The 23462-nt window shown below is 43.6% G+C and overlaps 1 protein-coding gene across 1 annotated transcript in view; it reads left to right on the top strand.

Moving 5' to 3' along the window:
• Positions 1–23462, top strand: part of RXRG (retinoid X receptor gamma) — a 47501-nt gene that overhangs the window by 3853 nt on the left and 20186 nt on the right. The window contains exon 2 of the mRNA XM_058538036.1: positions 11800–12047. Coding sequence (XP_058394019.1) covers positions 11800–12047 — 248 coding nt within the window. The remainder of the gene's footprint in view (positions 1–11799; positions 12048–23462) is intronic.

Here is a 23462-nt window from a genome sequence, read left to right as displayed (position 1 = left end):
CGATCCCTAATCCAGCCTCGGCACTGCCCAGTGGTTGCAGACACCATGGACTGGCCATTGAGGAATAAAACACAGAATAGATTAGCAGTCACTCAGGAGCAGTAGTGACCTCTGAAGAATTAATTGGTGGCTTCTCCTGGGGGCCTACTGATTTGCAAGAGTCCTACCCAACCGACCCTGACCATTTATATAGAATACTCTGCTTTTCACCTAAGAATAGCCATAGAGGAGGGATTGAGTTGGAAGTGCTTGTGTGTGTGTGTGCATACGTGTGTGTGCCTGTTTGTATGTATGGGAGGTAATATGAGGATGTGGGAGGAGGGTGTGTGTGTTTGTGTGTGTGTGTGTGTATTTTTATGCCAGAACATAATTTTCCCCTCCACAGATGTGTGGGTGGCTAGCAGGGTCCTATCATGGGCGTAAGTGGTTAGGGTTTATGTAGGAAGGAGTAACTGTTTATGAGATTTAGGAAGGAACATATTTAGTATAAACTATTTTTTGAAACATTTACAATCTCACCAAGAGATAGCTGAATAGCAACTGGGGGAAGAAATTGTGCACAGAGTAATCTAAATTCTCCACCTCTTCCTTCCCCTCATTATGTAGCTTCTGTATCTGCAGAGAACTTAGCCACCAGAACTGGGTGGCTGGGATGCCAGGGGCTCCGAGAGGAAGCTGCTATTTTCTCTTCTTATTTGAAAGTAGAAGACACAGAGGCCCAGGGAATGTAAGAAGTTTATTTTCTAGAATGTCTAGGTTTCGATGGCTCTCATGAGATTGACCCAAATTCTGGCTCAGTGATCTTCACAAAAGAGAGAAAATAATAACTAACATTTATTAGGACCTGCTATGTGCCAAACTCTCTTCCAAGGGTGTTACATGCACCATCTCATTTAATGTTCTCAAGGGCCCCTGGAGATAAGGCACTATTCTTATTACCATCCCCATTTTACAGACAGGAGTGTCGAGCCACAGGGAGGTTGAGTAACCTGCTCAAGATCTCCCAGTTGGTAAGGAGTGGACCCGGGATCCCAATCCTGGCAGATGCCAGGGCTGTTGTGCTTAAGCCTGGCACTGTGCGTGCTGCTTGCTGGGGGCGTGGGGCGGAGAGGAGGTGGGGTGTAGGGATGGAATCCCAGATTTGCCTCACATGGGTGAGTTATGTGTAAGAACAACAACTAATATATTCAGTTCTTACTCTGTGCTCTTCACAACTTAGGGATCATAATGCAGTTTTTTTTCTTTTGAACATGCGTAATTGCAGCAAATGAGTATAGTGACTGCGAGTAGGGGGCAGGGAACTGGGCCCTTGAAGGTGTTAATACAACAAAGGTCAAAATTTTTCTGGGTGGACCTCACTTTATTCTTTTCCTCTTAAGAGCCAGATAATAAACGTTTTAGTCTTTGCTGGCTATAGGATCTCTGTCACAACTGCTCAAATCTCCTGTCGTAGAGCGAAAGCAGCTGTGGTCAGTGCATCAACTAATGCACAGGGATGTGCTGTGTCCCAGTAAGTTTGCCGAGGCCTGGGCAATCGTTCTGGAGAAGTTTTATTACCATTTCTGATTGTTTGCCGGTTAGCAGTGATTTCCAACACTAGCTCTAAACAGCTCTTCCTTCCCCAGCTTTCCCATCACAGAGCTGAATCTTCAAAGCTAGACGGAGAGGCCTGCAGGTCCTCTGTTACAGATGGGGACTCTTGAAAAAGGAGGTGTGCCTTTCGCAGGACCTGTAGTTGTTTGTGGTCTTCAAACTAGGTTCCCCTGAGCCCCCTAGGGTGGGGGGGCCCTGGGGGTGGCAGGAGGAGGAGAGGGAGGCTAAGCTACAAACAGTCGTCCCCCTAGCCTTTGGTAAAGTAACTCAGTAACTACCAACCACATAGGGTCAGGGTTAACATTCCATAGTGTAGGGATTAAATAAAATAAAGCCTGGAAAACTGTAAACACACAACAAAAATTAGTTCCCCTTTCCCATTTCAGAAAAATTGGAGATGATAGTAATAAATTCAGCTAGAATTTTGTGTGTAGATTTTTCTTAGAGGAGGTATGCCTGTCCTTAAAGTGTCAGACTATGCACCATGAGATGCTGACAAAGTGACGTAAGTAAGACATGGATTCTGCACCAGTTCCAGAAAATTATGTTTTAACAAATCATTCCAGGGCAGGTGCTCATGAGATCCAGCAGAAAGAGAGCTGTGACCTGGGACCTCCCACCCCCATAATCTTCAGGAGTTCCTGTCCCCAGACCAGTAACCTCTATGAATCATGATCCCCTGAGTTTCCTCGATTGCAAATTAAATGACCTGGAGCCCCTTGCTCCCTTTATCAGATACTGTAACTGGGAAAAGGTGAGGGAGACAGCAAGAGTTTCTAGTTTCAAGACCAATCTCAAACTCCTGATGTGATTTCAGAATTCAACATCTGAACTTAAAAAATGGAAAGGCGCGTGATCTTTAATTCAAAAAGCATTTATAAGAAGTCAGAGGAGTGGCAAAGAAAGTGCTTAATAAATATATTGGGATGTTTCTTCTAGGCTGGTAGTCTGGGTTTCATTTCTGTTTCTCAGCATCTCCTTTGTCCCTCCTTTTGCTGGTCACTAGTGTCATGAGGAAGTAGTCTCTTGGAGGGTTTGGGGCTCATGGTACCTGTGTTTTCTCAGCCCCAGTGATGCTGGGAGCAGAGCAAAGGTTAGAGATCACCAGCAGGGAAAGACTATCCTAGACTGCTCTGGGAATGCCCATCAATCAGTCATTGAGCACACATTGGCTAAGCATTTGGCTTGTGCAAGGGTTGTGCAGGATACCAAGAATTAAGACCAGTCCCTGGCCCTGAAGGAAGGTATAAACTAGTTGTAAGCTCTGAAGTCTGCAGAACATTTAGAGATGAATTTTTTCTGGAAATGTTTCTTGAGGCTGAGGTTAAGTGAATGAATCCAAGGACTTTAGGTATTCAGAACCTGAGAACGAATAATGCTGTGTGCATTATCCAGTGGTAACATTGCGCTAGGAATGTAGTTCACTATATTTTAAGATGACTGCAGCTTTTAGAAGACAGTCCATATTTAGAGGCTACGGAGAGCATATCTGCACAAGAAGTCCAGAGAGACAGAAAAAGAGATTGAGATCCTGGATTCAAGAGTTGGGTGTGAACAGAATTAGTGTTCAAGGACTTCAGGAACAAGGGGTGAGGTGGGGGCACTCAGCAAACGCCTGAAACACTCAATGGCATTTGTCTTGGTGAACCGACTGGTACAGGGTGTACCAGTATATAGAAGTGGTTTAAAGAGACAGACAGCCATTCCTTGTTAGTGGATCCCCTGCTCCAGGATCCTCTGGTGCCTCTTATGTGTTAGGGATGGCATAATGTCCATCTGTACTGGCAAGGTTCATAATTTGGTCCTGGGTGGGAAAGGTAGTGTGCAAGCAAAACACCATTAATTATGTGCAGAAAGGTTGACAGAAATTGTGCCAGACCAAACTCAGTCTCTAGGTTTATAATAATTCACACGTACTTGAAAAGGCCGCTTTATCGTTCTGAACCTCAGTTTTCTAATCTGTCTAATGGGGATAATTCCTGCCCTACCGACTACTCTGAGTCAGTTTGAAGCGTGAATGGAATAGAGAGTGGCATCCAGGAAGGACCACTGTACCCACAGTCCCTAGCACAGGGCCTGGCACATAGTAGGCATTCAACAGATATTTTTTCACTGACTGAACCCAAAACTGATATGGAAATAAATAGCGTATAATTATAGAGAGTTTTATGAATTTAAGGAAGTTTGTAGTGGATGAAGTAAGCTTGGACCTGGGAGCCAGAAGACCCAGTGTTTTTGTCCTGACTGTGTGGCCTTGAGCAAGTCATGCAACCTCTCTGGGATTATTTTCTCTTCTCTAAAATGAAGTGGTTCTTCAAGTCCTGTAAGTCTGGTTTCTAACCCCAAGCAATATGGCCTTATTAATTTATGGCATAATTAATTTGGAATGGTGATTAAATTGGTCATGGTATGATCTTGTTTATATTTGCTCATTCACCAAAAAAATAACCAGAAAAAGGTTGTTAAGCAAATAAGGTTGTAGAAGTGTTGAGCCTATTTAAGTTACATCTGTTTTCAAGCAATTTAAAAAGCATAGTGGAGCATCATTAGCATATTAACGGGGTGTTAATTACAAAAGAGTCTTTTAAAGCAGATTTTATAAAGTCCCCACTTAATAACCATTAGCTTGTGGTACTTGAAACACAAACTCTTCACGTGTATTACTTAGAAGTAATAAAAATGTAATTTAAAAGTAATCTGCCAACTTGTCACGAATTTAGACTGATTTTTCTCTCAATTGATCCAAATGAGTGAGGTTTTGCTATAATTATATATAATGCTGGTAATAATGAGGCTGATTATCAATCTTTGCCTGCTTTTCACTACCTCCATCACTACAGATTTTAGGGGAGGGGGCGGGGGTGGAAGGAGATGGGAGGAATGGAGGGGGGAGTAGAGAAGAGGGAGAGAAAGGAAGGGATGCCACTCTCCCCCTCCCCCCATCCAAGCACTAGAAGAAGCAACCGCCACCCCGCCACCCCTACGCTGAACAGCCAGCCAGCCCTCCTTTTTGGACTGCACGAAGCAGGAGGAAGTGCCCTGTGCGGGCTCTGAAAGGCTGGCCGGCTGGGCTGGTCGGGGCTGCACGTAGGAGTCAGCCCATCCGTGGGCTGCTGCATCTTTGTGTCCTCACATTCCTGCTGGGAGGCTAAGGGGGCTGAACCTGCGGGCGGAAGGAGAGTCTCTTCTCCCAGACGCTCTCCACTTCCATCACTGTTCCTCTCTTGTCCTCATTGAGAAAGCCAGAAAGGGCTTTGGCGGCAGAGAAGGCTTCCCATCAAAACATGCGGCTTCTACTTCTGCCTCCTACTCCCTGACAGTTCAGCATCTTTTGGCTTCCATATCTATTAAAATGTAGAGTTCTGTGCCTATAAGATACCTTCCTGTCCAATCTCAGGGTGGCTGTGCAGCTCTGATGTTTATGTGAAAGTGCTGATAGCAATTTAAATGTAAGATGCATATTAGCAAATCCCTGAGTGCCTCTTCTGTGGAAGGAAGAGGGAGGAAAAGGTTGGGCTGAGCTGGGAGCTCGGGATGGGGAGTATCCTGGTCAGAAAGTGCCAGGGTCAAAATCCTGAGAGAGGCCACGAGTTGAGTTGGGAAAGACAGGAGGAGGGGCAGAAATTGGGCTGGGGAGCCATGAAGGAAGAGCTGTCCTGACTAAGAGCTCTACAGAGTTGCACAGCAGTATAGTACCTGGTGGGGCTGGGATTAAAATCCAGATCTGCTGCTTTTTGCCTAGATTCAAGTGCCACTTGTATAATTTACTAGCCATGTTCCCTTGGGCAAGTTGCTTACTTTCTCTGTTCCCCAGTTTTTGCATTTGTACAATAGGGCTAAGAGTACTAACCTCAAAAGTGTTTGTAGGTATGATAATATATGTAAAGTGTTTAGAACCATGTCTGGCTCATGGCAATTGCTCAATAAATATTATCTGTTGTTGTTATTGTTACTCAGAGGAGGAGGTGACATTAAAGTGTCAGTTAAATGCCTTCGTATGGCAAGCCCCTGCCTACCTCCCTTAGCAGCCTGTCTGCATATTACGAGCCAAGCAGGGAAAGGATGTGTGAATAAGTTTCTCTTAGACTAGGAAGAACAAGCCAGGTGTCTGAATATTCTATGATTCTTAAGCTTATGTACCACATCCCTCCATTGGAGAAAAGGAGCCAGGCTTGAGTGTGCGATTGTGCCACCCACCCTGGGAGAGAGGAGAATGGGACAGGGCCCTGTGATGCTCCCTGGACTTCCAATGGAGGGTCCTGACTCTGAAACATAGCCAGTCTTTACCTCTGTCCCCTTCCCCATGGCTGGGTATTAGCTATTATCAATGATTCATTACAAGTTTCCATTCCACCGTGAAGAGGGTTGCTAATGGGATAGCCAACTCTCCACCCTGGCACAGCAGCAGAGGGGTGGAAACGCCAAGCCATTTGCTCCCTTGTCTAGCCAGTCAGGAAGACTCATGTTTGACATTTTACTTCCATTGGCTGAGGATGAGGTTGCTAAGCAACTTCCTCACCTTGGTAAGAATTCTGTAGTTCTAAGCACCCAGGCTTCTCTTTCTCAAGAAGTCTCCCTCAGCACACAGACACACACACAATTCGCTATTCAGAGATTTCAGTGATTTCGGTTTTGGTAAACATCAGGGGCATAGATTTCTTATGCAAATAATTTCTATTGATGAACTCTGCATACAGTTATATACATTAATTAACAAAAAATTATCCCATTCATTGATTGGTCAACAAATATTTTTTGAGCATCTACCACGTTCCAGGCACAGTGCTAGGCACCATGATGATAATCGTTAACAGCAAGGGAGTGAAATAAAAAATACATGACAACCAGTAGGGCATCAGGCATTAAGTCAGTATGGAGCATCTATTTGTGCCTGGCTGCATTATGGGGAGATCTGGGGGGTCCTGGGGGAATGATTGGGGTGGCTGGGATGATGGAGGAGGCACTCTGGGCTCAGAGCAGGGGCTATTGACTAACCAATTCAGAAAATTCAATATTATAAACAACTTACAGTGTATCGCAATGCCTATCCTTAACAGCATTTAGTATTGGCCTGGCTTGGGCTAAACCCGTTACGTACATAATCTTCTACAATGGCGTTCAAGCCAGACGAGGCCCCTCCCTCATAACATTTACAATATAGTCAATAATTGCAGCTGCTACCACTGGGCCAGTGGTCCCAGGTGCTCCCAGCAGTCCCCCGAGGTAGACGTGTACATCTCCACTTAAGAGTGAGGCAACTGCGGTTCAGAGAGGTCAAGTTCCTTGCTCAAGTTTACATGACTGGAAAGCAGTGGAGCCTCGAATCTAGGCTAGGACTTCTTGGCTTCAGAATCTTGTGTTCTGCGTAGACCACACGCCTGCCACCGTAGTGCCCTGAGGACTTTAGAAATCAGTGTAGTGTATGCACCCTGCAGGTTGCGTACTGGCTTTGGTTCCTGGTGACACTCAGCATCGCAGCCTGCGATTTGGAATCCCCAACAGCCTGAAAGTCTAACATGGTCCGGTTGATGATGACAGGGGCTTCTGGCAAGTGGTCCAGACTCAGACCATTCCAGACCACTGCCACCTGCGCTTCCTTCTTCTCGACGTCGGTGAGCCATAGCCTGCCTCGATGTTCAAGGAAGAGCTCTGGAAGGGGTCTTGGAGGCCACCGAGTGCTGGCTCCTTACTGGGGAGCATGAGGCCCAGGAATAAAAAAGAGTTTTCTTAGGTATATTGCCAGGAGAGAAGAGAAGCTCCTGAGAATGTCCACTAGCCGTTTCCCACAGAATAAGTTGATTTTTATAAAAATCATTGCCTGAGCAAAGAGAATGAATTCTACAGAGTACAGAATTTGTGCATTTCCCAGGCGTCTGGCAGTGGGCATGATAAGAGTGGCTAAAGAGAATCAAGAAAGTGTAGGTCAGGGAGCCAGCAAGGCCGATGGGATGCACAGGCTGGGGAGAATTGGGCTGAAGGGACCAGAGAGAAGCGTTAGAGAAAAACTTGACTTTGGATTTGGACTAAATACCAGGTTTCTGGAAAACTTGTGGTTCCTTTTGGTACTGGCTCCAGTTTCCAAGTAGCTATGAAAAAAAAGGAGCAGGAGAGAAAGAGGCTGATGAAAATGTTGCGGACAGGTACGCTTTAGTGTCTGTTTGTGAGAATGGATTCATTTTCCAGTGAGAAACACTTTGTCATTAAAGGCATTGTTTTCCACCTTTTCTGAAAGCAAAGCTATTTATTTCTAAGAACCACTCGGTCATTGTGAGAGGCAAAGAACCAAAATGCATGTGTGTAAGATGTATTTGTCTTTTTGAGTTTTATTTTTTTAAAAAAGTAGTTATAAAGTAGCCCACCTCTTCTGGGTCATTGACTTAGCAGAAATAAACCACATTTTTAAGACCCTTGCAAACCAAACTTTAACTCACTATTTCATTCTATCTCAACCATGTACCATTCTCATCACTGAGGAGTCAAGGCATATTCTGATTGTCTTAATTTTTATTATTATTAATAATAATAAAAACCGTGTACTTTTAGTTTCAAATCTCTCTCACATCATCTTATTTAATTCTTGAAACAACTTGTGAACTCTCCACAGTCCGTATTTATATATTTTGGTGCAGGTCGATGTTTCTCTTAAACATTATTCCTTTGCATACTATTTTCATGATGGTCTACATATCCAGTGTCCTTGTACTTAGACTGTTTCTTAGGTCAATTTACTCTTTTTTTTGAAAATTTAAATAGCTATTTTTAGGAAGATAGTTTTATCTTCCTAAAATGGAAGCTCGGTCACTTGCTAACAACAGAAGGAAACAGTAAAAATAAATATAAAACTATTAATATTTTTAAAAAGTTTGCCTCTATATCACTTAAAGTACCACCTAAAATGTCGCTTACCCCCATGTCTTACACTTTGGGGGCTCCTCGGTGGATGAATGTGTGAAGCAAAATCTTGTTCCTGTCTGTCCCATAGCTCTGGGCCTGGTGCCGGGCACTGGGCCTCGCCCTGGGGTTACAGAAATGAAAGGCACAGTCTCTCTGTGTAAGGCAGAATAAAAAGGAGAGTTGCAGGGCCCTTCGGTCTGTTTTTGGAAAGCCGAAGCTGGAAGGGAAAGTCGGTATCCTTCAGATGGCTTGGCTGTGGAGCAGGACAGCTGCTGTCCCAGTGGAGTTCACGGCTCTGTATCCAGCAAGTGGGGGCTGGCTCCTACCTCACCTGTCACATGTTGTCTTAGTAACAAGCTCAAGGTATACATTGGCCTCTTTAAATGTCACAGCCTTCCGGGGCCTCAGAAGAGTCTAAAATTGTTCTTTCCAATCAGTGGCCGTCTGGGAAGATTTTTGGCTTTTCTGGCTCAAGGTCTTGGAAACTGCCCTCCTCTCTTTCCTTCAGATGAACTTTCAGCGTGAGATCACTTCATAATTGAGTCATCTTGTACTTTGTGATGTGATGGCTCTCCAAATCATCTTTGCTGTCCTTGACAGCGCACACAGGGGACAGCGTGGGCTTCAGATTGACAGTTTGAGTCTAGGCTCTGCCATTTGCTACCTGGGCAGTGCCAGCTACCGTGCTAGGAGTGAGGAAACAAAACCTGACACTATTTTTTCCCCTCTCGGTTTAGTGGAAAAGACAGGGAAATAAACAAATATAGTAACACAGTATGGTAAGTGCTAAGATACAAGTAAATGCAGGCTGTTGTTAGAAAAGATAAGGGCATCAAACCAGACCGGGAACACCAGGGAAGGCTTCCTGGAGGAGGTAACACTTGAGTTAGACCTTGAAGGATGAATAAGAACTTGCTAGACAATGGAGGTGGGAGCAAGTCATCCTGGAGAGCAGCATGGGGGTGAGACTGAGACTAAGTTTTCTCAACTGTAAAAGGCTGAAATGGTCCTCACAGGCTTATTGTCAGGATAAAATGAGTTAATGTATGGAAATTGCCTGATGCTATTCAGGACATGTAGTAAGTGTCTAGCCTGTTCATTTGAACCCCTTCCTCATTCATCTGTGGACTCACAGCATGTGGTTCATCCTTAGTTGTGGTACTTAGAACACGATGATTGGGATTTATCTGTTTATGAGACAATTGTCCCTGATGGACTGAAACTCTCTAGGTAGGATGACTAGAAAGTCACAGCTTCCTTGGATATGGGAGTGACTGTTCTCTCCGCAGTAGACCTCAACTAAACTAGCAGAAGCTCCAAAGAAAACCCCAGGTTGACATTTTTCCAGCAGGATGTTTATGTTTAAGAATAGTCCCACAGTGAAAACACCAACTTGAAAAGATATCTGCACCCCCATTTTCATTGCAGCATTATTTACAATAGGCAAGATATGGAAGTAAGCTGAGCGTCCATCGGTGGATGAATGCGTAAAGAAAATGTGGTATATATATATATGTGTGTGTGTGTGTGTGTGTGTGTGTATGATGGAATATTATTCAGCTATAAAAAAGATGAAATCTTGCCATTTGTGACAACATGGATGGACCTAGAGTGCATTTTGCTAAGTGAAATAACTCACACGGAGAAAAACAAATACCGTATGATCTCACCTACATGTGGAATATAAAAAAAAAAAAAGGTCCAATTCATATATACAGAGAACAGATTGGTGGTTGCCAGAGGTGGGAGGAAGGTGGGAGGTGGATGAAATGTGTGAAGGGTGTCAAAGGTATAAAATTCCAGTTATAAAATAAATAAGTCCTGGGGATGTAATGTACAGCATGGTGACAATAATTAATAATACTGTACAGCATATTTGAAAGTTGCTAAGAGAGTAGATCTTAAAAGTTCTCATCACAAGAAAAAAGATTGTAACTATATGTGGTGATGGGTGTTAACTAGACTTATTGTGGTAACCATTACACAATATATACAAATATCAAATCATTGTGTTGTATACCTGAAACTAATGTAATGTTATATGTCAATTATATCCCCATAAAAAAAAGAATAGTTCCACGGGTATATTTCTGATGCTTCCTGCTTCCCTCTGGAATTTGAAGGGAAAACATCTCTCCCTGCATCCTACTCCTAACACCACACTTAGTGCCCACTACTGTCTCCCAAAGGCTTAGGACCATACTCTGCATGTAGTAGGCACTTGAGATATTCCTTGGATGAACAGTGAACCACACAGCGACCCAGCACCGTGCTTCCAGGTGGACTGCCCTATTGATTTTCATCTCTGCTTTGCTGCTGCAGATCCTGAGGTTTATAGCTCCTCCCTTCGAGAGAGAATGTTTCATGCTGGGCTCCTGAGGTGACAGTGGGGCATCCTCCTCCTCTTTCATCTTGAGTTGCAACTGACTATAAGAGATCTTGGGCTCAATCTATCTGGGAAAAATGGTACCAGATGACCATCCGTCCAGAGCCCATTCCACGGACACTTGTGGCCACAGCTCCTTATCCCTGGAAGCAGAAACAGTCTGCACAGGCCTGTCTACACTTGCCTTCCCGGGCCTCGGTGGCCATTAAGCCATGCCCAGCCGCCCTGAGTCTTCTTCCCTGAGGGCTGATAAATCTTGTGCTGTAGAGACAGGCAGGATAAGACCCTTATGGGCATAAGGCTGCGAAAGATACAGGCGGTCAAGAGTATGACAACAGCTTCTGCCTTCCCCGTCATCATTATGGACTGTGACCCCCGAGAGGAGGAACTGTGTTCTCTTTGGCTCTGAATCCCCAGCAACTGGCACGGTACCTGCACCTTAATAAACGCTCATTGCATGTGAGTGAGTAAATTTCTCCTGATTTGCAGGCTCAGCCCTGCCCCAATTCTCAGAGCCTTATGAGTCTGAGGCAGGGAATTCCGGAGCAGCCTGGGCACGTGCTCACTCCACCCCCGCCCCCTGGGGCTTTGATGTTGACTCGCCTTCCTTGTCTGGCTAGCCCAGGCCCAGAGGCTTGTAGGCTGTGCCCCTTGTGCCCCTGGCTGTTGATCTGATGAAGTCAGAGGTGGATTCCAGGCAGGGCACCAGAGAATGAAAACTTCAATGAGTATTTCTGTCCTAGAGCAGGCCCTCTCCCCTCTCTGTTCTTTGCTTGCCTTTATTCTACCAGCGCAGTGTGGGTGTGAGCACCTTGGGTTCACAGGTATGCAGGTGTGGCTGGAAAAAGGGTAAGGATATAGGAAACAAAAGTGGGGCCTCTGTCCTCACAGGTGCTCCATCACCCATGCTCTTCTTCTCCTTACAGGCTCCCCCGGCCACTCTGGCTCCACGTCCATGAGCCCATCGGCAGCCTTGTCCACAGGGAAGCCAATGGACAGCCACTCCAGCTACATGGACACCCCAGTGAGTGCCCCACGGACTCTGAGTGCGGTGGGGACCCCTCTCAATGCCCTGGGTTCTCCCTATCGAGTCATCACTTCTGCCATGGGCCCACCCTCAGGAGCGCTGGCAGCCCCTCCAGGAATCAATTTGGTTGCCCCACCCAGCTCTCAGGTAGGTGTCCTTCCTCTCCAAGGACTTTCCAGGCATCTTAAACAGTTTCACCCAGGATGTTCCTGGAGTGGAGCCAGTACTCAGCAGGTGCTTAATGTGTGCTTCCTGAAGGGACTGGGTTGTCTCTGCAGATTTCTCTCCTGGTGGGCCTTCATTAAGTGTGTCCTCAGGCAGGGCAGACCCAGAGAACTGATGACACCTCATGGTCCAGGAGACTGTGGCCAAAAGGGAGCCACCCTCGTGGTTATAATGGTTCAGCCCTGGCTGTGATTTCAACATCTCTCAGGGATGTTTGTCATTCATGGGGTGGGCCCCTTTATTCTTCTCAATTCAATACTGAGTATTTTTCAAGTCAGTGAAATGCCCGGTGCTCTACTACATCCTACAGGGGATACCAAAATGATCAAGATATAGTTTTTGCTCTCCAGGAGCTTACAGTTGAGAGGGGAAATAGGCAGGTATGGCACATGGATAAATCTAGAACAAGGCAGTCTGTGTTACGTACATATTATCTCTGAGATAGAGGCAAAGACTGTGGGAATTCAGGAAGGAAACCTCACCTTAATTCCTAGTGCCTTCTGCTACAACAGAGGAGAGGAGGTGTGTGCATGGTACACACTGCATAGCTGCTCTGAGGAAACCAGAGGATGGCCACATGCCTTTTACTTCCTTCTAGCAACATCACACTGAGATCATCAAACTTCCTTTCTTGTAGTGGTCAGATATTGCTGTAATAATGCTGCATAACAAATAATCCCCAAATTGTCATGGTTTACAAAAATACACTTTTTTCCCTCACTCACAAGTTTATGTGTTGGCTAGGATGGTTCTGATTCCAATAGTGGGTGAGCAGGGCTAGGCTACAGGCTGAGTTCAGGTCTGTTCCTTGTGTCCCAGACTAAAGGTGCAGCATCTAGTTGGGGCGTGCTTTTTTCATGGTATCTCAGAGTGCAAAAGTACAAACCAAATCAGGAAAGTACACTCAAGTCTCTGCTCACATCATGTCCTCTAATATCCCATCGGCTTTAAGAAAACCATATGGCTGACTCCAACACTGGTGGGGCAGGGAAATAGGCTCTTCCTATTCTAGTGGGAGGTCCTACAAAGACACAATGTAAACAATGGGAAGAATTAGGAAGAGTGAAGAATTAGGAACAATAATCTCATCTACCACACCCTACTCTCTCACTGTATTTGTGTCTCAGTATTGGGCCACAGTCTCTCCTGCCCCAACCATCAGCACATCTAGAAGCAGAATTAGTAGGTGCTGAAGCCTCCTTTGAATTTTTAGTTTTGGAGAAGAGGCAGGACTCCCACTGTGTTAGCATTTCTTACTACTACAGAGAGAACTTCAGAGATCATCCCTAGAGTCCCTTCCAAGACACTTCATCTGCTCAGGGTCTGAAAGAAAAGCCATGTGGAATCATAGAATTTTAGAGCCAGTAAGGACTTCAGAAATGTACTGACCCATGGATTAGAGAATCTGGAGAAGACTTTAGAGATCATCTAGTGTAGGGATTACAAGAGCCAGGGGCCAGGTAGGTAACAGAGGTGAGTGAATGAGGGAGCATGTAAATCAATAGGATTGGTGGGGTCTGCAGGGAGTTGCGCCCTTCCCTTGAAGCCATTCAAATTCAAAGACTTTAAAGCACTCCACAGGCCAAGGAAAGTACTTCTGTGGGTCACATTTGGCGAGCCCGTTAACCCCAACTTGTAATCTAATGTTTCTTACCTGTAGGAATTTTTTCAGAGTACACATTTCTCCCCCATCCCATATTTTAGCCCTTGTACAGGTTATAAAAGCCCCACACGGGATTCTAATTGCCCCACCCCTGCCCAGCTGAGAATCACTAATTCTGTCCAAATCCTTCATCCTATAAATGAAGTAGCTAGGCTCAGTGAGCTTAAGTGACATGTCCAACTTCACACAGCCAGTCAGCAACAGGGCCAGGGTTGGACCCCAAGAGTCCTGACCCCTACTCTGTCGTGACGCTGTATTCACCTACTGCTATAATGTATGCTGACTTAATCAGTGACACCACGATCTTCCTGTTGGTTGCCAAGGATTGAAAGATGGATAATCAGTTTGGAATTGTCCCCTCTTCAATTTTTTCAAAGAGTTTGAGAAGGATAGGTAGTAAATCTTCTTTGAATGTTTAGTAGAACTCACCAGAGAAGCTGTCTGGTCCTGGACTTTTGTTTTTGGGAGGTTTTTGATTACTGTTTCAATCTCTTTACTAGTGACTGGTCTATTCAGATTCTCTATTTCTTCTTGATTCCGTTTTGGGAGACTGTATGATTCTAACACTTTATCCATTTCTTGTAGGTTACCCAATTTGTTGGCTTTTCATGGTATTCTCTTATAATCCTTTGTATTTCTGTGACATCCATTGTAATTTCTCCTCTTTCATTTCTGATTTTATTTATTTGAGCCTTTTCTCTTTTTCTTAGTGAGTCTAGCTAAGAGTTTATCAATTTTGTTTATCTTTTCAAAGATCCAGCTCTTAGTTTTATTGATCTTTTCTATTGTCTTTTTAGTCTCTTTTTCATTGACTTCTGCCCTGGTTTTTATTATTTCTTTCCTTCTGCTGACTTTGGGGTTCATTTGTTCTTCTTTTCTAGTTCTTTTAGGTGTAGTATAGATTGTTTATTTGAGATTTTTCTTATTTCTTGAGGTAGGCCTTTATTGCTGTCTACTTCCCTCTTAGTACCACTTTTGCTGCATCCCTTAGATTTTGGTATGTTGTGTTTTCATATTTATTTGTCTCCATGTATTTTTTTTTTATTTCTCCTTTGATTTCTTCATTGATCCAATAGTTTTTTGGTAGCATGCTGTTTAGTCTCCACATATTTGTGACTTTTCCAGCTTTCTTCTTATAGTTGATTTTTAGTTTCATATCATTATGGTCAAAGAGGATGCTTGACATGAATTCAATCTTCTTAAATTTATTGAGACTTGTTTTGTTTCCCAACATGTGGTCTATCTTTGAGAATGTTCCCTGTGCACTTGAGAAGAATGTGTATTCTGTTGCTTTGGGATGGAATGTTCCATATATATCTATTAAGTCCATCTGGTCTAGTGTTTCATTTAAGTCCAGTGTTTCCTTGTTGACTTTCTGTCTGGATGATCTGTCCATTGACATAAATGCGATATTAAAGTCCCCTACTATTATAGTGTTGCTGTCAATTTCTCCCTTTAGTTCTGTTAATAGTTGCTTTATATACTTTGGTGCTCCCATGTTAGGTGCATATATATTAAACAATGTTATATCTTCTTGAGGATTGTCCCCTTTATCATTATATAATGTACATCTTTGTTTTTTGTTATCTTTTTTGGCTTGAATTCTATTTTGTCTGGTATAAGTATGGCTACACCTGCTTTCTTTTGGTTGCCATTGATACCAAAACCAGACAAGAACAACATAAAAAAAGAAAATTACAGGCCAATATTGCTAATGAACATAGATGCAAAAATCCTCAACAAAATATTAACAAATTAAATACAACAATACATTAAAAGGATCATACACCACGATCAAGTGGTGGGATTTATTCCAGGGATGCAAGGATGATTCAATATCTGCAAATCAATCAATATGATACATCACATTTACAAAATGAAGAATAAAAATCACATGATCATCTCAATAGATGCAGAGAAAGCATTTGACAAGATTCAACATTTATTTATGATAAAAACTCTCAATAAAATGGGGTATAGAAGGAAATTACTTCAACATAACAAAGGCTATATATGACAAACCCAAAGCCAACATCATACTCAATGGTGAAAAGCTGAAAGCTATTCCTCTAAGAACCAAAACAAGACGAGGATGCCCACTCTTACCACTCTTATTCAACATAGTATTGGAAGTCCAAGCCAGAGAAATTAGGCAAGAAAAAGAAATAAAAGCTATCCAAATTGGAGAGGAAGAAGTGAAACTGTCACTATTTGCAGATGACATGATTTTATATATAGAAAACCCTAAAGAATGCACAAAAAAACTATTCAGAATAATAAACAAATAGAGTAAAGTTGCAGGGTGCAAAATCAACATACAAAAATCAGTTGCATTCTATATACTAACAACAAACCAGCAGAAAGAGAAATCAAGAATATAATCCTATTTACAATCACAACAAAAAGAATAAAATACCCAGGAATAAATTTAACCAAGGAGGTGAAAGACTTTTACCCTGAAAACTATAAGACATTGTTGAAAGAAATTGAAGGCACAAAGAAATGGAAAGATATTCTGTGCTCTTGGATTGGAAGAATTAACATAGTTAAAATGTCCATATTACCTAAAGCAATCTACAGATTCAGTGCAATCTCTTTCAAAATCCCAATGACATTTTTCATGGAAATAGAACAAAGAATCCTAAAATTTATATGGAACAACAAAAGACCCCTGAATAGCTAAAGGAAACCTGCGAAAAAAGAACAAAGCTAGAGGTATCACTCCATGATTTCAAAATATACTACGAAGCTATAGTAATCAAAACACCCTGGTACTGGCAGAAAAACAGACACACAGACCAATGGAACAGAATCGAGAGCCCAGAAATAAACCACATCTTTATGGACAGCTAATTTTTGACAAAGGAGCCAAGAACATACAATGGAGAAAGGAAAGTCTCTTCAATAAATGGTTTCGGGAAAACTGGACAGCCCACATGCAAAAGAATGAAAGTAGACCACCATTTTACACCACACACAAAAATTAACTCAAAATGGATTAAAGACTTGAATGTGAGACCTAAAGTCATAAAACTCCTAGAGGAAAACATAGGCAGTACACTCTTTGACATTGGCTTAACAGTATCTTTTTGAATATGTCTCCTCAGACAAGGGTAACAAAAGAAATAACAAACAAATGGGACTACATCAAACTAAAAGTTTTTTGCACAGCAAAAGAAACCAACAATGAAATGAAAAGACAACCTACCAATTGGGAGAAGATATTTACAAATCGTATATCCAATAAAGGATTAATACCCAAAATATGTAAAGAACTCATACAACTCAACAACAGCAAAAACCCAAACAATCTGATTTAAAAATGGGTAGAGGATCTGAACAGATATTTTTAAAATTAATTTTTATTTTATTTTTATTTTTTATTTTTATTGAGGTAACATTGGTTTATAACATTATATACGTTTCAGGTGTACATCATTATATTTCTACTTCTGTGTAGATTACATCATGTTCACCACCCAAAGACTAATTACCATCCATCATCATACACATGTGCTTAGTCACCCCTTGCCCTCCTCCGTGCCTTCTTCCCCTCTGGTAACCACCAATCTACTCTCTGTATCTATGTGTTTGTTTGTTGTTGTTGTTGTTTTTATCTTCTATTTATGAGTGAGATCATATGGTATTTGACTTTCTCCCTCTGACTTATTTTGCTTATCATAATACCCTCAAGGTCCATCCATGTTGTCACAAATGTCAAGATTTAATCTTTTTTATGGCTGAGTAGTATTCCACTGTGTATATATACCACATCTTCTTTATCTGTTCTTCCCTTGACGGGCACTTAGGTTGTTTCCAAGTCCTGGCTATTGTGAATAACGCTGCATTGAACATAAGGGTGCATATATCTTTACGCATTCGTGTTTTCATGTTCTTTGGTAAATATCCAGCAATGGAATACCTGGATCATATGGTAGTTCTATTCTTAATTTTTTGAGGAATCTCCATACTGTTTTCTATAGTGGCTGCACCAGTTTGCATTCCCACCAGTGGTGTATGAGAGTTCCCTTCTCTCCGCATGAATGGATATTTTTCCAAAGAAGATACACAGATGGCCAACAAGCACATGAAAAGATGTTCAACGTTACTAATTATTAGGGAAATACAAATCAAAACCACAATGAGATATCACCTCATACCCATCAGAATGGTTATTATTAAAAAGACCAGAAATAACAAGTGTCGGTGAGGATGTGGAGAAAAGGGAACCCTCATACATTGCTGGTAGGAATGTAAATTGGCACAGCCACTATGAAAACCAGTATGTGGATTTCTCAAAAAATTAAAAATAGAGCTACCATATGATCCAGCAATTCCACTTCTGAGTATTTATCCAAAGAACATGAAAACACTAATTTGAAAAGATGTTCATTGCAGCATTATTCACAATAGCCAAAACTTGGAAACAACCTAAGACCCCATTGACACATGAATGGATAAAGAAAATGTGGTATATACATACAATGGAATGCTACTCAGCCGTAAAAAAGATGAAATCTTGTCATTTGAAACAATGTGGCTGGACCTTGAGAGTGTTATGCTAAGCAAAATAAATCAGATGGAGAAAGACAAATACCATGTGATTTCACTCATATGTGGAAGATAAACAAACGAACAAACACACATAGATACAGAGAACAGATTGGTGGTTACCAGTGGGGAACGGAGATGGGGGAGGGCAAAAGGCGTAAAGGGGCACATGTGAATGGTGACACATGGCAATTAGACGTTTGGTGGTGAACATGATGTAGTCTATACAGAAGGTGAAATATAATGATGTGTACCTGAAATGTATATAATGTTATAAACCAATGTTACCTCAATAAAAAAAGATAATAATGTTCAATATCAAAAGCATTGTTTAATATGTTTCTGGAAGTACCAGCAAATGTTATTACATAAGAAAATAAAATTGGATGTATAAATTTGAAGAAAAAAAAAGAGAGGGCTGGCCTGGTGGCATAGTGGTTGGGTTCGTGCACTCCGCTTCAGCAGCCCAGGGTTCGTGGGTTTGGATCCTGGGTGTGGACCTACTCACTGCTCATCAAGCCATGCTGTGGCGGTGTCCCACATACAAAATAGAGGAAGATGGGCACAGATGTTAGCTCAGGGCCAATCTTCCTCACCAAAAAACAACAAAAAAAAGAGGAATAATAAGTGCTCTTAAGGAGTCTTGTGGGGGATGTGGCACTTTATGCAGATCAATTGCAATGCAGTGTTGTATGTGCTATCTTAGATGTAGGGGCAGAACTGAAGGGAGCATAGGAAGGGGACCTGTGAACTCCTTGTCATATGTTGCAGGAGGGTGTGCACCATTCAGAGGAGTGGGGACTGGACGGCGGTGGGGATGGACATGTATTTATGCCATTCTCATCCCCTGTAATCAGCAGAACTGGTGATACCCTACCCTTCAGAATGTGGGACCCTAAAGAGGTTTGTTTATTCATTTTCTTTCATGTGAATGGATTCCAGGAAGGCAGGCCAAAGCCAATAGGTGAGGGACGGAAAGACATGTTGACGTTCTGGGACAAAAGTAAAATTTTGCAAAGGGCGTTCACACTCATTCAAATAATTATTTATGAGGACCTACTATGTATCAGGCACTATTTGACACCATCCTAGGTTCTGGAGATAAACTCTGAATAACGTGGCTAAAAAATAAAAGTCTTGACTCTCATGGCAATTACACTGTAGCAGGCAAAACAGATAAAAATCAAACGAACAAGCAGGATAGTTTCAAATAGCAATCATTATATCTATGAAGAAATAAAACAGAGTGAGGTGATAGACCGTGGCAGGGCTGTGGGTGGGGAGTGGGCAAGCCATCGTCCCTCCAAGGCTGCTTTTAGCAACCACGCTCCGGTCTGATTGAGCCAAACCTGGCCAATAAATCCAGCTTCATAGCCGTGTGAGTGGTAGGGCCGCTATTCCTGGACCGTATGTCTGTACAGAGGGATTGGGGTTGAAAGGTCAGCTGAAAGCTTTGGTCCTGGCCAACTGGGCTGTGTGCAGAGGCCGTGGCCAAGTTTGGCTTTGGGAGCTATATTAAGATTGCCAAGCGCTGGTGAAGCTCAGCTGCCTCAGACACTGAGCAGTTCTGTGGGCTCCGGAACCACACAGCAGCGAAACTTTGCCTGCTTAACCAGATGACACAGGACAAAAGTCCTCTGTGTTAGCCACGGTGAGTTGGACTCTGAATAATCTGGACAGACTATTCCCATGCATCCTGCCGTCCTCGCCCAGGATTGGGTCTGAGAGGGACTTGTACAGGAGGCATGCTCCTTCCGTGACCTGGGTCTTGGGTAAGTAGGATTTGGGGGAGAGGGGAGGCGGGAGGTGGTCTTGTGGGAGCAGCAGGCAGGATCTCCTATTCCACACGCTGTCATTCCGGTGTTTGAGTTTCTCTTTTTGCTTTTGTTGGGTTTTCAATCTTGAGGAGTAAAGGAGAGCTGAACTGATACTATGGAGCCAGGGACTGTGTCCCGTTTTCCAAACCATTTTAACTTATTTCTACCTCAGTTCCTTTTTCTCTGTTGTAGGGTAACAAATATTCACCCCGATTACCTTACAGGGACTTTTACGAATATCAAAGGAGATGTGGATTCGAAAAATCACTTCTTAAGCACTTACAATGCCCTACGGCAGTGAAGGTGGTATTATTATTATTACACCTAGGTGATATATTTTGCACCTAGGTGACATGTATTATACACCTAGGTGACCATTGATTCAGGTGTACTCTGTTGCTGAAAGGTTGTAGAGAAGTCCATTTCAACAAGCATTCATCGAACCAGGCTCTGGAGATAAAAAAAAAAAAAGTATACAACTAAGTCACGCCCTGGGGGGTATCCAAGAGAAGTGAGCAATTTCCAAAGACACCAAATATGTAATTGGGAAGATATTTATGCAGCTTTCAGATAAAACGACCTAGGCCACATTTTCCTGATGGTGTGTGTGTGTGCGTGTGTGTGTGATGCTGTCTATTTGTAAGTGTGATGTTTGCTGGCGGGACTCTGCAGCAGGCCCTACAAGTCTTGGGAACCCTTCTGCCTCTTTGTCCCCTCCTGAACCCTGTTGCCTGCCCTGGGTTCTGTCCCTGATCATTCCTGCTCACATGTTGATTGATAACATTATTATCCCTTCAGATGTTTGCATTTTTACAGAGAATACTTAGATAATAAAAATTGCAAATGTTAGAGGTGGAATAGACCTTAAAGACCATCTTGTTTAATGATTGAAAAAAAACCTAAGCCGTGAAGTGTTTTCTTCGAGTGAACGCATGTTTGGAAGCCTAATATACAAGTCAAATCAGAACAGGGCAGGCGGTGTGAAGCCTTCTTGTTCCGCCTCCCCACTCCCCTGCCACACACGCACTCTGAGTTTGAAAACCACTGATCTGGTCTTCAGATGAGGAAGCAGAGTCGCTAAGGGAAGTAATTTAGTCAGGATCACACAGCAAGGAAGCGCCAGACCAGAACCCAGGGCTCCTCTCTCCCCGGTTGGAGGTCCAGGCTCCCCAGTCCTTACGACGAAGACCCTCGCTACATTAAAGGAGTGCCCTATGAGGAGTCCACTCCCCGGAGAAGGAGAGCCTGCTAACAGCCTGGCCGGCCAGCCACGAATCTGCCTTTGGTGGAATAATTTGGGCAGAAAGCAGCTCAGAGATGTGGGACCCGATGCTCTGTGACGGCTCCAGGGCGTGCAGGAAGCATTCGGTTCCTGGCTGAGTCTGCAAATGGAAGAAAGGCCAGCCAAGTGTGTTTCTACCCTGTTCTCAGGGTGCAGCGAGCCGCCTGGTGAATCCCTGCTCTAAAGTGCTCACTTCAGCAGAGCTGCTTCTAATGGAACAAGACAGCCAGGGCTGGGGGACTCGGGACCAGGCAGCTAATGGGTTTGCACTCTGGTGGCTGCCTTAGATCTCGTCTACCATTGCTCTGAGTCCCCACAAACCCCAGGCCAGCAAAGAGGCTGACGGAGAAGAGAGCCTCATCTTGCCTGTCTCAACCACTCCCTCTCACTGCCATCTGGATTCGTGAAGAGGGGAGTGTGGGAGAGGGGCTGCTAGCTCAGGCCTGGGAGAGAGTGCCCAGAAGTAAGGCTCCTCCAGGGGCTCCTCGCAAGAAGGTGGCAGGAAGCTGTTGGGGCAGGGGAGGTCTGAGGCTCTCCTGTCTCACAAGACAGGAGCCTTCATTATGTCGTGAAGGAGGAATGATGACCTGGGATCCAGGAGCCCGGGCTTCTAGCTCCAACCTGTTGGACCTGGGAAGGCACCTAACCTGGTACCTGCACAGGTGCCATAGCCTTGGGAGTCTCCCTCCTCTAGTCTTTGCTCATGCTACTGCCTCATTTACTTCACTGAGGCAGAGTTGCGAGGGCAGTATTCCTCGGCTCAAAACCTCTAGCGGCTCCTCATTGACTCTCACATTAAATCCACTCTCCTTAGCCAGGTGATCAAGCCTCGGGCTCAGAGCCCGTCTCCCAGCCTTGTCTCCCATCCATCCGCCGGACACGAACACCTGGGCTTCCTTGCAGGCTTTTGTTCTCAAAGCCTTTTGCCCGTCACTGGCCCATCCAAATCTTATGCATTTTTGAAGGCTGTCCAGTCCCAGCTCAAATACCACCTCCTTCAGGAAGTCTTCCCTAATCTCAATTGCTTGTGGTCTTTCCTTCCTAAACTGTCACACCCACTTAATCTCATTGATGGCCAGTTCCTTGAGGCAGTGCCTGCATCTTCCTTTTTGTGTCCCAATAGTATTTCTGAAAAAAAAAAGAATGAATAAACCACTTTAAGGCTCAATTTCCTCATTTGAAAAATAGGAAGACCTCATAGGGTTGTTGTGTGAATTAAAAGAGTCAGTTAGCATGGAGTAAGCTTTCCATAGATGGTAGCACTGACAGTAGCTGTAACAGTAGTTACTGTTCTGTGGTCGTGGCAGGCCTGAGGTGAGGGCGCTGGTCCTGCTGGAGACAGGAGTGGGAGGGGAAGGTGCGTGAGGGTCCCCTGAGCCCCAGGTGATGGTGGCCTCCTCCTTATTCCCATGACCTTTCTTGTCCATCTCAGGATTTGGGGACAGAGTCATTGTCAGCTAGAGGGCTCTTTCTTTGGGGTCATCTGACTAAAACGCTTCCATTCCATGGGGTGGATCTAAGAGCTAATGTCTGCTTCATTGAGGCACTCAGGAAAAGTTGTTGCCTAGAATTCACACTGACAGAAATTCCTTCACCTGTTTCTTAAAAATCAGTACGCATCTAAATATATCACGTCTTGAAATAATAATAACCTAGTATTATGACAACATCAAATAACTTTCTGACACTCTCCCTCCCCTGCTGAGAAATGGAATCATTTAACCCCCTTGGTGAAGGTGGCCTCATTTACCGCAGAATTCCGAGCATATAGTAGAATCTTGGCTTATAATAAACACTCAAAATTCTTGTCTGAATTAACCAGATTTTATTGGAATGATAATAGCTTTAATTTACGGAGCACCTACTGTGTGCCAGGCACTGGGGTGGGCATCTTACATTATGATCTCATCTAATCCTCCCAGTGACTCTGTAAATGAGGTATTACTATGCTCATTTTACAGATAAGGAAACTGAGGGTCAAAGGAGATAAATAACTTCTTTGAAGTCACGCAGGCGGTAAGGGC

This window comes from Diceros bicornis, chromosome 4 (genome assembly GCF_020826845.1).
Source record: "Diceros bicornis minor isolate mBicDic1 chromosome 4, mDicBic1.mat.cur, whole genome shotgun sequence".
Classification (NCBI taxonomy): Eukaryota; Metazoa; Chordata; class Mammalia; order Perissodactyla; family Rhinocerotidae; genus Diceros; species Diceros bicornis.
The sequence above is the reverse complement of the archived record's forward strand: the minus strand, read 5'-3'. Positions and strand labels throughout refer to the sequence as shown.